This window comes from Polyodon spathula, unplaced genomic scaffold, assembly GCF_017654505.1.
Source record: "Polyodon spathula isolate WHYD16114869_AA unplaced genomic scaffold, ASM1765450v1 scaffolds_1362, whole genome shotgun sequence".
In the NCBI taxonomy this organism is placed as follows: Eukaryota; Metazoa; Chordata; class Actinopteri; order Acipenseriformes; family Polyodontidae; genus Polyodon; species Polyodon spathula.
In genome coordinates, this window is record NW_024472842.1 from 824 (window position 1) to 14,142 (window position 13,319).

Consider the following 13,319-nt stretch of genomic DNA (forward strand, 5'->3'; position numbering starts at 1 on the left):
AGAGGAAGGTGTGAGTAATCTGCACCCTCGCTGGGTGACAAATGCTTTCCCGTGAAGAATTAAAACACCGAAGCCATCCGTCTCAGTTATGCGAACCTCTATTTATAAACTCACAGTAAAACCAGGAATGGATCAAACTGCTATAGCAGCCGGCGAATAAGAAAACTACATAGTAAAATAACACTTCCAATTTCGCACCGATCTGTCCAAACAGAACAAATAACCAAAGCCCAACCTTACAGGTGAATAAAACGTGTGCTCACTCCGTTTACTTCCCCGCCGCTAGAGTGCCCAACGGATTTGCGTCACTGTAACACCGCCAGATGTAGTTTAGTGCGTCGCTGCATTATGGGTAATGCCGTTCAAATAACAAGGTGGACTATTTCATCTTGTGGATCCTTGACGGGAGCGAAGGGCAGCAAAAACGTTTCGCGTTTAGGATTCCAGGTGGGCAAAATCGAAATCTCGTACTTATAACATGTACGCGAACACACGCGAACAGTTTGCGTCAACATGTTTAGCAGTAAATTGTACATACGCTTGTGCACTGTGCTGTAACTCCCCTCTCCAGCCGTTAGACGTGCGTAGCTCTGTGCAGCAGACAGGCTCGGAGACGAACGCAAAAGGGGTTGCCGATGGACTTCATTTCCCATGACATACTGCGCTTAGACAGGGTTCCAAAAGCCTTCGCTTTACCGAGCTCCGTCGCGCACAGAGCCTTGGGAGTTGTAGTCTCCCCCCCATGAATTTGTGAGGGTTTTTTTTTTTTTTCTTGTGCAGGCTGCTTGGTGTGACTGTGAGACTCACACTGCAGGGAGGTTTACATCAGACACAGGCATGAAAACAGTACTCAGGTAATGCGCACTGGTGGGCAAGTTTTCATTTGGGAGGCGGGTGGGATTCTGTCGCTTGCTGCTGTTTAATTAACGCTCTAGTTAGTTATCCGTTTTGCCTGTTGCGCATGTTCGAGAAAGCCGTAGCGTTGACGCCTGTCTGTCTGTGTGTGTAGTGATGAAGATGATGACGATGTTGTTGTTCTGTGATGTTCCTGAAACACAATGCGAAGAAGCAATCCCATTTTACCATTCTGTATGCCATGCAAACACAAATTGGATAAATATATATACATGCTTCCAATTCTTAAAATATGCGTGTAATGCATGTACAGAATGTACTGTAAGGTATTTAAATTCGTGAACTGCTGTCACAGAATTAAAGGATCTCTGCGTAAGGACAGTTGCGCCAGGACGTATGCATACGAAGCGGGTGGAACTGTGTCACCTACATGTTACCCTTAGAAATATACACTGCACACAGTTCTTCATAACAATATTTACAGCCCAACTACAATAAACTACCGGGTAGTGCAGTGTATTTCCCAGGAATACATTAATAATAATAATAATAATAATAATATGATTTTATTTAGACCTCAGGGTTCAAAAAAATAATAATAGAAAATGTTGTGGTTTTCCATGACTCGTATATAGAATTATAGATAGTGAGACCAGTTTGTGTTTTAAAAACGTGTATGAATTTGATACAAACTTATCCACGTCCTGTCCGCCCCTGGTAAACAAACAGCCCGACAATAGAGCACGGCGGCTGCTACTGACCTCTTCAGGGAGCAACGAAAACCCAAGCGAGAAAACAAAACCAAAACCAGGAAATATCACAAATATACAGCCATTTTAAAGCGGTGCTCTAATTCTCCTGCGGGGTTTTGCAGAGCGCAAAAGCGGTTAAACATCTCACAGAGAGCTGCATGCAGTCTTCGTGCGGAATGGTAAGCATGCAAACCCGTGAGAAACTCCTTCCCTAGTTTATGTTAGGGTTTCAACAGCCGTGTGATATTCGCTATTTCTTTGGATCAAGGTAGGATGTCGTTGACTGTGTGTGGACCCAGTGTAACATATTATAGGAAAAGAAACCAGAAACATAAATACGTAACAGGCTTGCTTCATGACTACCTCGTCATTTCAAAATCCTGTGCGGATCTCCAAATTTTCTTTAATAAATATACGTTTTGATGTCAGTATATTTAGTTAATATGTACGTTTTGAATTTCTTAGTGGTACGCTCTCAGATTTCCAGCGGGTGTTCACAGTGTTTGTGTTGCTAATGTGACACCATAAGCTTTCAGCTTGAGGAGCACAGAAAACATGAAGACAGATATGCTAGCATGTACACACACACACACACACACACGCCGTTTTCGTTGTTTGTAATGTAAGACTTCCTATCGACTGTGGTGCGGTTGAAAAAAACTTTTTTATTCTGAATAATAATTCGGCTTAAGCCTAAGGCCTAATGCAAGCCTGTTTCTCTCTGTGCATGCCTGTTTCTCTCTGTCCACAGCGCTGCTTGAATATATGGGAACATGTCAAAGAAAAAGGGCAGGTAGGTTTGATTGGGATTTGGCAAAGAAACCACTTTAAACCCTCTTGCTAGCTTTATTAACGTTGTACTGTGTTGATAATCTGCGGTTCTTTGATTGCCGTTTGATGTTAGCTGTCTTTTGATATAACTGCACGTTAAAATTTGAAAAAGAAATGAAAGAGCAGAAAGGCACGGGGGCAGAGTGAAAGTGTTGAGGTTCCTAATAAGCAGGTAAGAAAAGAGATTTCAAAACCTTGCCTAGCCTTCCTTTAACAGCACCTGAGAGGTTCTCAGAGTTTCCCCAAGTACGATCTTTAAAACCAGACAAAGAAAGACACTGAAATTGCGATGCTTCGTCGTTGTCGTCCTGCTCCAGGAAGCGCAGTAGCGGGGAGCTGAGCGATTCGGTGACCCCCGACCCAGGCAGCATCCTGGGCTTGAGGATCCAGCACACCTGGCGGGAGAAGGGGGCGCTGACCAAGTGGAAGGGGACGGTCCTGGACCGGCTGACCGTCAACCCTTCACTCTTCATGGTGAAGTACGATGGCTTCGACTGCATCTATGGCATCGAGCTTTTCAAAGACGAGCGGGTCTCGCAGCTCCAGGTTCTGAGCGAGAAAGTGGGTGAGTGGAGGGGACCTGCAGGGAATCCAGTGAGGGAGTGGAGGGGGGACCTGCAGGGAATCCAGTGAGGGAGTGGAGGGGGGACCTGCAGGGAATCCAGTGAGGGAGTGGAGGGGGGACCTGCAGGGAATCCAGTGAGGGAGTGGAGGGGGGACCTGCAGGGAATCCAGTGAGGGAGTGGAGGGGGGACCTGCAGGGAATCCAGTGAGGGAGTGGAGGGGGGACCTGCAGGGAATCCAGTGAGGGAGTGTAGGGGACCTGCAGGGAATCCAGTGAGGGAGTGGAGGGGGGACCTGCAGGGAATCCAGTGAGGGAGTGGAGGGGGGACCTGCAGGGAATCCAGTGAGGGAGTGGAGGGGGGACCTGCAGGGAATCCAGTGAGGGAGTGGAGGGTGGATCTTCAGGGAATCCAGTGAGTCTAGTGCTACTGTGAAAGCCTGGTGAAGTATAGATTAACATTGTAGAGACATAGAGGTATGGTAAAGCATGTTAAAAATATTGCAAACTATAGTAAATGCATAGTGTAACCACTGGAAAAGCATGGGACTAGTGCAAAAAGAACATAGAAAACTTTTATAAGAGGATCCATAAACTTTAACTTAAAGTGTTTGTAGAAAACAAAAGAAATGACAAATATGACTTGTTGTGCACTTGTGGGTCTGACTGATGTGCCTTCATCATTTATAATAATAATAATAATAATAATAATAATTGTTATTATTATTAATATAATAAGAATTCATGCTTTGACCCTGAAGACCCTGCAGAGGTGAAACAAGCCAGCAAGGATGAGAGAGAGGAAGGTGTGGAAGCTGAGAGCTTCTTCCTCATAATGTAGTACCGGATATATGAAAAAACAACAAGAAATGAAAAGACCCGTTTGCTGCAACCTGCGTTTCTTTCACGACTGTACAGAACAATTCGGTTTTCAGTTCCCAAGGTTCGTACGGAATTTGGAAAAAAGCCATTCCGTTTTTCTAGCTCCGTGGTCTTGGAAGTAAACATCAGGAAGAGCTGAAACATCCTGTCTCGAGACCTTTTAAAGGAGTTCAAACCAAGAAATGACGTCTATGTAGCTGAGGTGTGTTCATTGTTTTGGCTGGTGCTGCTGAATTGCCTCTTGTAATTTGATTAAGCTCTTTGAATTTGGGTGGAGTTTTTTGTTTGTATTACATGCCAGGTCTCCCTTGAAAAAGAGATTTGACTCTCAACGGGACTTTCCTGGTTAAGTAAAGGTTCAGTAAACACTCAGGGTCCTATGTGCAGTGTCTGACGGGAGTGTGAAAGGTTTGGATCTGGTGTGCGAGCTACAGGCGCCTGAGTTTCCCGTTCTCTCTGGGCAGTGAATACGAAGATCAAGGTCCCCGAGGATGCGGAGGAGCTGGTGGGGAAGGCGGTGGAGCACCTGTTTGAGAAGGAGGACGGCGAGAAGAACGAGTGGAGGGGCATGGTGCTTTCCCGGGCACCCATCATGACAAACTGGTACTACATCACCTACGAGAAGGACCCCGTGCTCTACATGTACCAACTGTGGGACGACTATGAGGATGGGGACCTGCGCATCCTCCCCGAAGCAGGTACCCCCACGCTCGCTCGCCCCAGGGAGGGGAGCAAGACTCCAGTTGCATAGCAGCTTTACCCTTTCCAGGTTTTAATATGAGCTTGATTAGCCCCTGTGTGTAGGTAACAATCTAAGGTGTGTCTTAAACTCAGAGTAAAACCAGGAATGGATCCAACCGTTATGCAATAGGAGTGGACTTATTTCCTCTGGTTTCAAAGACCCTGATTAGCTGTAATCTTGGATTACCTTCCTTGACTTTAGACAGTCCAAGATTAGAGTTAATCCGGGTGTGTAAACCATAGGAAAGAGAAGCTGGCTTCAATTCATTTAAAATAACAGTAATACTATTTCCCTTACTATGTTAAGATGTTTGCAGTCATTGTGATTCCTGCTTCACCTGTTACTGTCACCTAATGTTACATCAAGTAAGGCAGTAGCAGGTTAATCAGCCTTTAATCACTGAAATTCTGCTGTACGGCTGTCTCCTGACATAGAAAACAGGCACCTGCTGCCAGCGGACCGCAAGCCCGGGGAGGAGCCGGAGAGCCTGGTGGGTAAGCAGGTGGAGTACGTGACTGACAAGGGCGTGAAGAGGACCGGGCTGGTCATCTTCCAAGTGCCGGCCAAGCCCTCCGTCTACTACATCAAATATGACGACGATTTCCACATCCACGTGTACGACCTGGTCAAGACTTCCTAAAAGGGATTCCAAGCTGCACTTTCCTCATCGGTTTAGACCTCCCTGCCCCCTAGCCACACCCTGGGGAGTGCTCCTAAAGAAAGGCATTGAGCTGTAGAACACTGGAGGGTTCTGCCAGTAGAATCTGGTTGCCCCAGCAACAGTCTTTGAGTTCTGGTCCCCACCCCCATGTCTAGCCGGCCCGGGATTGCTTTCCCTGATCAATGAAAGTAGATGGGGATTTTGCAGCTTTGTAACAGTACAGTTACCACTAACTCTATATTTGTTTTCTTGTAATCAGTAAGAAGCATGCTGTTAACCTCCACTCCAAGACAAAAAAGCTACTGTTTTTAGATTATACAATAATTGTATAACACTTTTTTTTTTTTTGTGACTATACATTACTGCAAGGAAGGGATTTCAGTATGAAGTGGGATAGTATAGTAAACTTCAAAGAAAATGTTTAACAAGCAAACTGAAAGTCTGTTCAGCCCTCTGGCATTTTATATTGGCTTTAAGGAAATAAGTCACAGAAATAATTTATTTATATATTTTGAGTAGCATTAAGATTTCGCAGTAGGGAGTTGTATACAATTCTAGCTTTCAAAATCTTTTCTTAACGATGCGCTTGTGTGCAGTAGTAGGGCTGCGGTTTGTAAGAGAACTGGTTCCTGGCCCTGGCAAGCGAAGTCAAAGTTTTTATTTTATTTGTTTGGCGTTTTTGTTTAGATAGAAAGAAAGCACTTAAATAATTCTGAGCTCTGGTTCAGAAATGATGGACAGTTATCGGTAATCCCAATTCGCATGACTCAAAAACAGCAGCCGACATGCCCTGTAAATTTTACGTGTTAAACCGGTAGCGGCCGTTTTCAAATGAAGCTGCTGCCCCCCCCTCCCAGACTTGTACCTCTTTTCCTGCTTACAGCCGTGCTGTGTGCTCAGACTGAGTCCTGAATGAAGCAGCTTTATAGAAGGGAGAGGCTTTGGAGCCGTGCCCGTTAAAGGCAGCTCCCGGAGCGGGGTTCGGACAGTGAAGCGTGCTTGTAGTTTAGTTGTCCAGCTGGCTGGACAACAAGCATGAAGCGAGTGTGTTCTGAAATAGGTGTAATAGGGTGCTGAAGGGATAGAAACGCATGCGGTGAGTCTATAAAGCAGACAAGCGTTTCGTGCAGCGCTGCCCTCAGTGTGCTTTTACTTTTGTGCACCAGTCAAAACCCAGATTAGAAGTAATCTTGGACTACCTAATGCTACCTTAGGTACAGTAAGGTAGTCCAATATTTGTGTGAGTCAGGGTCTGTTAAAATGCCCCTGAGTTTTATTTATATATTGAGAGAGAGAATTCAAACAACAGTTTGTTCCATATCAAGGAGAATCATAGATTACAAAATGTTATGTTTATATATATATATATATATATATATATATATATATATATATATATATATGAAGAAAAAAGTAATTGATAAACTGAAAACTCATTATTTTAATAATTAGCTACTTATTTTGAAAATTAAAAAATGATTAGAAAATTGAGTTAGTTATCAAAACTGGGTTTTCTGTTTATCAAGTTCTTTTATTGTACAGTATATTCTTTTCTGGTTTAGTATTTATGGAAGTTTTTCCTGTTGCAAGACTTGTTAACCCCACTTGTTAAGTAGCGCCCCCTGGTGGGAAAGGGGAGTAGTGCAGCCTGTTTGTTACAGCCAGTTTGATAGTGTTTACCCAGCCTTTAAAACACAATGGGTGGCCTCAAATTAACATGGTGAGTAAAGCCTAGGTCATCTTCTGTAATCCACTGGGCTCCCTAGATGTAGTCTAGAGAAGCTGAACACGCTGCAGTGGGACCTGCCTGTTGGTATATTAGTTATTGCTTTAACTAACAGGAAGGGAAAAAAAGCTAAAAATAAATGAACAGCCTTTGTCTTGCTTCTGCCTGTGTGTAGTAAAGCTTTTGTATTTATTATTTATGTAGTTTAATGCCAGGTGAGGTTCGGAAGCCTATCGGTGAGATAACTTAATTTTTTTTTTTTTTAAGTAATCAAAGACTAGATCTGATATCGTACTATGCGTCACAAGTTAATGATCCAGATTCGGAGAAAACAGAATTCCCGCTGTCCTCAATGGGATTTGAACACATAATCCACCTGGAAAGGTACAGGAGTAACTGCGTTAGCGGCTCTGACTCGAACTCTGATCCCTTTAGTACAGCACAGTGTAAAGCATCGATTCGTTTGCCTGAGCTCCACAATCAAACCGTTCAGGCTCTTGTTCAGCTGATAGATAAATCACGTACATTATTGAAAGTGACAGTTTTTTTTTTTTAATTGCATACTAAAAAAAAAAAAAAAAAAGCTTAAAAAAAAACGTGTCAAAAAAAAGTTATTTTTCAATGGAAACCTTTTCCAAAAACTAAAATCCTAAAATTTTCAAATAATTATTATTATTAATTATTATTATTATTATATTAAATACATTCTCCTAATTTGTCTAAACATGTTTTTGGTCCTTTCAATACTGAATATAATTAATCTGAAGGTAAGTTGCTGGTAATCACTTGAGATCTGACTTTATAAAGAAAGCGCCCACTAACCAGTTTTGTGTATCGCAGTTTTTTTGTGATATATCTGCACTCCAATGTTGTGTGTCAGCTTCCAGAGATGTGAAAGCATCGAGATGCTCACATCTTAGAGCAAGTAGTTTCAAATGACCAAGGAAGGCTTAAAAAAAAGAAAAACATTAAACCGGAATTTGAAGCTATTCGTTCTTTAAAGGTTTTTAATACCAGGGCTGTGCCGACAGTCGTACTGTTAATTGCCTGTGAGAGGTATGTGTCTGATTATCAGGTCACAGGCTTTGTACAGCAGTGAATATGTCAGCACCCCGGATGAGAGGAAAATCCGCTTCCATTCGATTTTAAAACACTCCGTGCGGATGGGATTTCTCGTTGACTGGTAGTCGATTGTAAAGGTGAGGGAAGGACCGCTTTTCTCGTTTTGAAATCGACACATTACTTGAAGGCAGTTCCCAGTATGAGTATCGGCACACCCCTAATTAACACTTTCTGTTTTCGCTGCTTCACCAAAGTTGTGTTAGGGTAGTTTGTAAAGTCTCGCATTCACCATTTCATATGTTATTGTATTATGAAGCTGTCGTTAAGAATAAAAGAGATATTTTTTTGCAATTTGTCTCAGTTGTATTCTGTAGAATAAACCATGCTGGTCCTTTGTGTAAGAAACACAAACATCCCTATGCACTTAACAATTCCAGCTAGGTGCAACTGCCATGGTTGACCACTAGGTGGGGATAGAAGCACAGTAAATGTCCTAAGAAAGGTCCTTGCCTTTAATGGTGTTCCATTAAAACCCTGATGAAGAAATGAAGCATTATTTTCAAGGACCAATCTAACCCCAGTGCTGCTGTACAGCTATGGACAAAAGTTTTGCATCACCCTTTAGAATTAACAAAGATGTTCCCTAAAGTCTAACCCTAAACCTGCTGACTAATATTACGTAAACATAATGAATAACATACTGCTATGTCGTTTACATTTATTTAACCAAAAATTGACAAAACTGAAAAATGTGACATTTTTCGCAATATCATTTTGCAGTTTCTCTGATTCCATGATGCTAAATAAAAAAATTCTGTACATACGATAGTAGTTGTGACTGCATCTCTTGTTACAGTGGAACTGCACTAAAACTAAGGACAGTGCAAGAATCTGTAAGCCCTTCAACTGCTGTCCCTTGCACATGTACCCAAGATAAGTCGGGTTTACAAATCCTTGTTTGAGTTACAAAACAAACCCTCAAAAGCCAGATTGAGTGGATTTTATTTCTGTTTAAGCTTTATTTGTACTTTTTATCAGTAGTATTTACATATAATGACAGTCTTCATTTCAGTGTAAAAGGAAGCTCAACTCCAGGCTCTGGGACAGCCCCACCAGACCAGGCTTTCATTTCAGGAGGGGGGAAACATTTCAGTGCAGGAGAAAAGTCAGCAGCCCTGGAAGTGATGCTTTTGTTGCAGAGCAGTTTTGAGCTCAATTTGGCTCACTTATATTGTGTATCTGTTCCCAGTGGAGATCTGGTGTGCCTTAATTGAGATCACAGTAAAACCTGGAGTGGACTTTCACTGCTATGCAACAGGAATTATTTCCAACCAGGAGCACAGTCTTAGAGACTGCAGAACAGAAGTAGGCAACTCTGGTCCTGGAGGTTTACTCCACTCCAGGTTTTCTAGGTATAAATAAATTAAATACTTCTGGGTCCAATGGTAAGATTTGTGTGTTTGTTTGTTTTTTGTTGTTTTTAATGGGCTGATGGACCCTGAACGCCAAGTGTTTCTAAGGGAACAGGTTTATATTCCATTAAAACTGTTAAAAATATTTATTTTATTTACAGTTGCTTAGTAACTACAGAACCATGGGACCACTTGACTTTCAGGGATACTTGTGGTGCCAGTTTGTGTGGGTTGGAATGAAAACCTGGAGAGTTACAGGCTCCTGGGGTCTGGAGCTGAGAACCACTGGTCTGGGCTGAAGCCGGTGTGGTGGGAGTGTTCCTCCCTCACTTGGTCAGGTCCTTGACGTACTGCCATCCTCGCTGAGTGTACTCCTGGGCTCTGCTGGGGGCCACAGACAGGGCGGACATGGTGGTCTGAACTCCTGCAAGAAGACCCCAAGGTTGGGATTATGAAGTTTCTGCTCCAGCGCAGTAAAATGTTGAATTCAATGTTACCGGTTTTAAAAAAAAAACAAAATCATCATGCTTATCTTGAATCATGATTTGACTCTCATTTTGTAGATTGACGTTTCTGTAACCCTTTGATCTTTTTGCTGATTAGTTCTACGTATCTTCTAAATAGAAGTGGCTGTGTGGCTTTGAAGAGAAGGGGAGTGTGGAGGCAGATATTTCTGATTAACTAATCCACAGTTTGTGCTATGAATCCACAGAAAACCGCAGATAAGTCAACATAACCACAGTCAGAAGGATGCATCTGCAAAATGAATATCCTTTTTACACAACAATCCCTTTAACAATCAGTTGATTATAGTATTACACATTATCTAACACTTAGAAAAGAGCTCGCGATTTTTAGTTTAAGATTTCTCATTTCAAATAGCTTTTGCATTTTTTTTTTTTCGTTTATGATTTGGGCCTATAATACGACTATCTTTAATAATATTTCGATTGCAGTTCCAGCCCCAGCGTGCAAAAGGGAAGTTCAACTAGAAAACTGAACGTCTGCCGCAATCCACAGAGAACTTGGACTTGACCTTAGTGCGTCTCTTGGGCAACTAGATCAGCAGATAATCAGGTTAGAGATTAACTTGGAAGCTCTTTCCACATGTGCTGTTACCACATAATGAAATCTCCAGAAAAATATCTTCTCAACCAATTTGACTGCAGAAAAAAATCTTGGCCACAGGCGTGCATTACACAATCATGCCCCAGCGCTTTCAAAACAGAAGTACAAGATGTTGACTTTGTCATGAACAGCCCTTACCAGAGTTCCAGGCCTGAGAAGGTGAGAATTCGATTTGGGGTGGAGCAGGAAGCTGGAAAATAAAGCAGAGGATGCTGACACACCAAGAATAAATAAAACCATTGTCAAAGAAAAAAGCATGGAGGACAAATATGTGTTATCCTTAGTGTTAACACAGTACGTGTACAGTGCGAGACATTTATATCATATATACGTTATTTCTTCTAAGTCTTTTCTAGACACTGCTAGATGCTGTACACATACAGTATCAGATACAAGTCCATGTTGCAGTGATTAATTAAAAATGCCTCTTAACGTGGCTGTGGAACAGTCTTTTATCTTGGAGGCCTGGGTACTGTAGTGCAATGAAATGTATGTTCTCAACTAAGTCCACATGGGATAGTTACAAACCCACAACCCAACAAAGACTTTCCTGCTAAGCCAGGATTTTATGGACATGGATTGCAAGCATGCTACACAGGATGGAAATAAGACTCCCACTGCAAAGTAGTTTGATCCATTCCTGGTTTTATTACTAATAAGACACACTGTGACTAACAAGCTTGTATTAAAACCTGGAAGGGGTGAAACCGCTATGCAACAGGAGCGTTATTTCCATCTCTGCTCTAGGTAGAAGCTCACATTGCTACAGTTTCTACTATCTGTGTATAAACTAGCTTAGTCACTGTAGTTCAGCCGAGCCAGCCTCAAGGTTGCAAGCAAGAAGTGCATGTTGTGCAGTTCTACCCCATACCTCCCAGCCAAAATACTTCATCCACTCGTCCACTGCAGGGGGGATGGCTGCTTTGGCCTTTCTCAGGACTTCAGACCCCTTCTCGCCACTGCCCAGCATCCCCTCGTCATACGCAACATACACGGCACCTCCAGCCACGCCCACCTTCACCAGCACCCTGCAAAACAGAGGAGCCGGGATCCGCTGAGTTAGCCCATGTTCCCCCCAAAGACCCCATGCACAATCAGATTCACACTACAACCTTTTCCCAAATCCTCTACCTATTCTGCATGGGAGCTGGGCTGGGGGTACGAGTGCATCGATTCCCTCTCGAACCCCGCTGAGTTCTGCAGTGTAAACCCTGCACACTGGCTTTCGGATTCAAAGCAGTCCACTGCAAGAAGATGCAATCCTGATGCATGTAAACGCAGTCCAGGATGCTGCACTTGCTGTTCCCCTCTTAGCCCTGTGCTGGGTGCAGTGTGGCTCAGCTTCATCAGAATCACTCGAGGGTCATTCCTGCTCAAAGAGGAGCAGGGTGAGGTTTGCGCCATTCTTTATGTCAGCGCGTCAGCCAGTTCAGGGATGGTAATAAGACTCCTATTGCACAGCAGTTTCACCTATTCCAGGTTGTACTACGTGCTTGACTAGCCAGCATATAGGTAACAAGCTCAGGTGTCTTATTAAGCCCATAGTAAAATCAGGAATGGATCAAACTGCTGTGCAATGGGTCTTATATTCCATAAGTGCTTGCACACCCACTCTGTAAACCCCGTTCCGTATCACAGTATCAGCAGCATCCTCTTGACGAAGGAACCAGCACCTCCACAGAATCTGGTCTACTTGAGCTGGAGTGACCTTGGCTATAGGGTATAGCAAACAGGCAGACCTTCAGTGACCGGCCCTGCCCCGTGTAACCAGCACTGTAACTTATACATGACACGGACATGAAGTTATTTGACTATAAACTCGTTTCCTGGTTAAATTTAATTAAACCAACGTAGAAAAAGTTAAACGAGAGCTCTCGAAAGGTCCTGCAAACCTGGACTTTATCTTATAGTTGTGTAGCCGTTTTATTACGATGAGCTGGACAGCAGGGCGATACACGTTATCTATCACAAATTCGTTTCATGCTTTCTGAACTCGTAAAGTTACACAATACAGAGACAAAAAGGCCAAACACGACTAAACTCACTTGACTAATGGGAAAATCCTGGGAGCCATGTATCCGATGAGCTAACGCCAGATAGTGTCCCAGTGGAAATGTTACAACATGGTTTTTATTTGGTTTTGTTTTTGTTTTGTTTTTTATTATAGCGCAAAGCCAAAAAATTGCTGCAAGGACAAAACAATGTGCCCTTTGTCGGAGTTATGTTAGAAACGTTATCAATAAAAAATTTTCAAAAAAAGCGAACCTTGACTTCTTACCCGGCGGTCACCTCTCAGTTGGTTAGAGAACGGGTTTCTGGGAAGTGTAGTCTTTTCTGACTATTTAAACACCAAAAACCATTTAGTTTTTTTTGTTTGTTTGTTTGTTTGTTTTTTTAAAATGTAAATTCCGTATTGTTTATGCAAATTGGGATCTTGGGCACGGGGTCGTTGGAATAGTCTTTTTCTGCTTGAGTTAAGGGGCGTCTTTAGAGAGATGGCGATTAGCATGAAATGGCAGGTCTTTCGCTTGTTACCCATAATCATGTTAGTAGTACCTACCTTGATAGTGTTAGTAATTTCCCCTGAAGCACCATGCAAACTGTTCTATGAAATCTCTCTAGTTCTGAGAAGCATACAAAACATACAGTCCAAACAAAAGAAAAATCCACACTGTTATCAATATCACACAAAGATGAAACGTCATC

At 42.7% G+C, this 13,319-nt stretch overlaps 2 protein-coding genes across 6 annotated transcripts; one reads left to right on the forward strand and one right to left on the reverse strand.

The window, feature by feature from the left end:
• Positions 1–342: 342 nt before the first annotated feature.
• Positions 343–6,588, forward strand: LOC121309574 (spindlin-W-like). 3 transcript variants are annotated; one of them, XM_041242560.1, is made up of 6 exons: positions 344–447; positions 781–854; positions 2,359–2,400; positions 2,756–3,003; positions 4,347–4,580; positions 5,059–6,588. In XM_041242560.1, the coding sequence occupies exons 3-6, from the start codon at positions 2,381–2,383 to the stop codon at positions 5,262–5,264; spliced, it is 708 nt and encodes a 235-aa protein (XP_041098494.1). In that variant the 5' UTR covers positions 344–447; positions 781–854; positions 2,359–2,380; the 3' UTR covers positions 5,265–6,588. The 3 variants fall into 3 exon arrangements, with proteins under 3 accessions (XP_041098495.1, XP_041098494.1, XP_041098496.1); XM_041242561.1 differs by lacking the exon at positions 781–854 and having other exon boundaries at positions 343–447; XM_041242562.1 differs by lacking the exons at positions 344–447; positions 781–854 and adding an exon at positions 1,468–1,786.
• Positions 6,589–9,068: 2,480 nt separating this feature from the next.
• Positions 9,069–12,863, reverse strand: LOC121309575 (MICOS complex subunit MIC13-like). Of its 3 annotated transcripts, none has more exons than XM_041242564.1 (5): positions 12,659–12,835; positions 11,745–11,982; positions 11,485–11,641; positions 10,752–10,803; positions 9,069–9,909 (listed from the first exon to the last, which is right to left on the reverse strand). In XM_041242564.1, exons 2-5 carry the CDS (start codon positions 11,882–11,884, stop codon positions 9,812–9,814), a joined length of 447 nt encoding a protein of 148 aa, XP_041098498.1. In that variant the 5' UTR covers positions 11,885–11,982; positions 12,659–12,835; the 3' UTR covers positions 9,069–9,811. The 3 variants fall into 3 exon arrangements, with proteins under 3 accessions (XP_041098498.1, XP_041098500.1, XP_041098499.1); XM_041242565.1 differs by lacking the exon at positions 9,069–9,909 and adding an exon at positions 9,916–10,241 and having other exon boundaries at positions 12,659–12,863; XM_041242566.1 differs by lacking the exon at positions 11,745–11,982 and having other exon boundaries at positions 12,659–12,833.
• Positions 12,864–13,319: the final 456 nt, after the last annotated feature.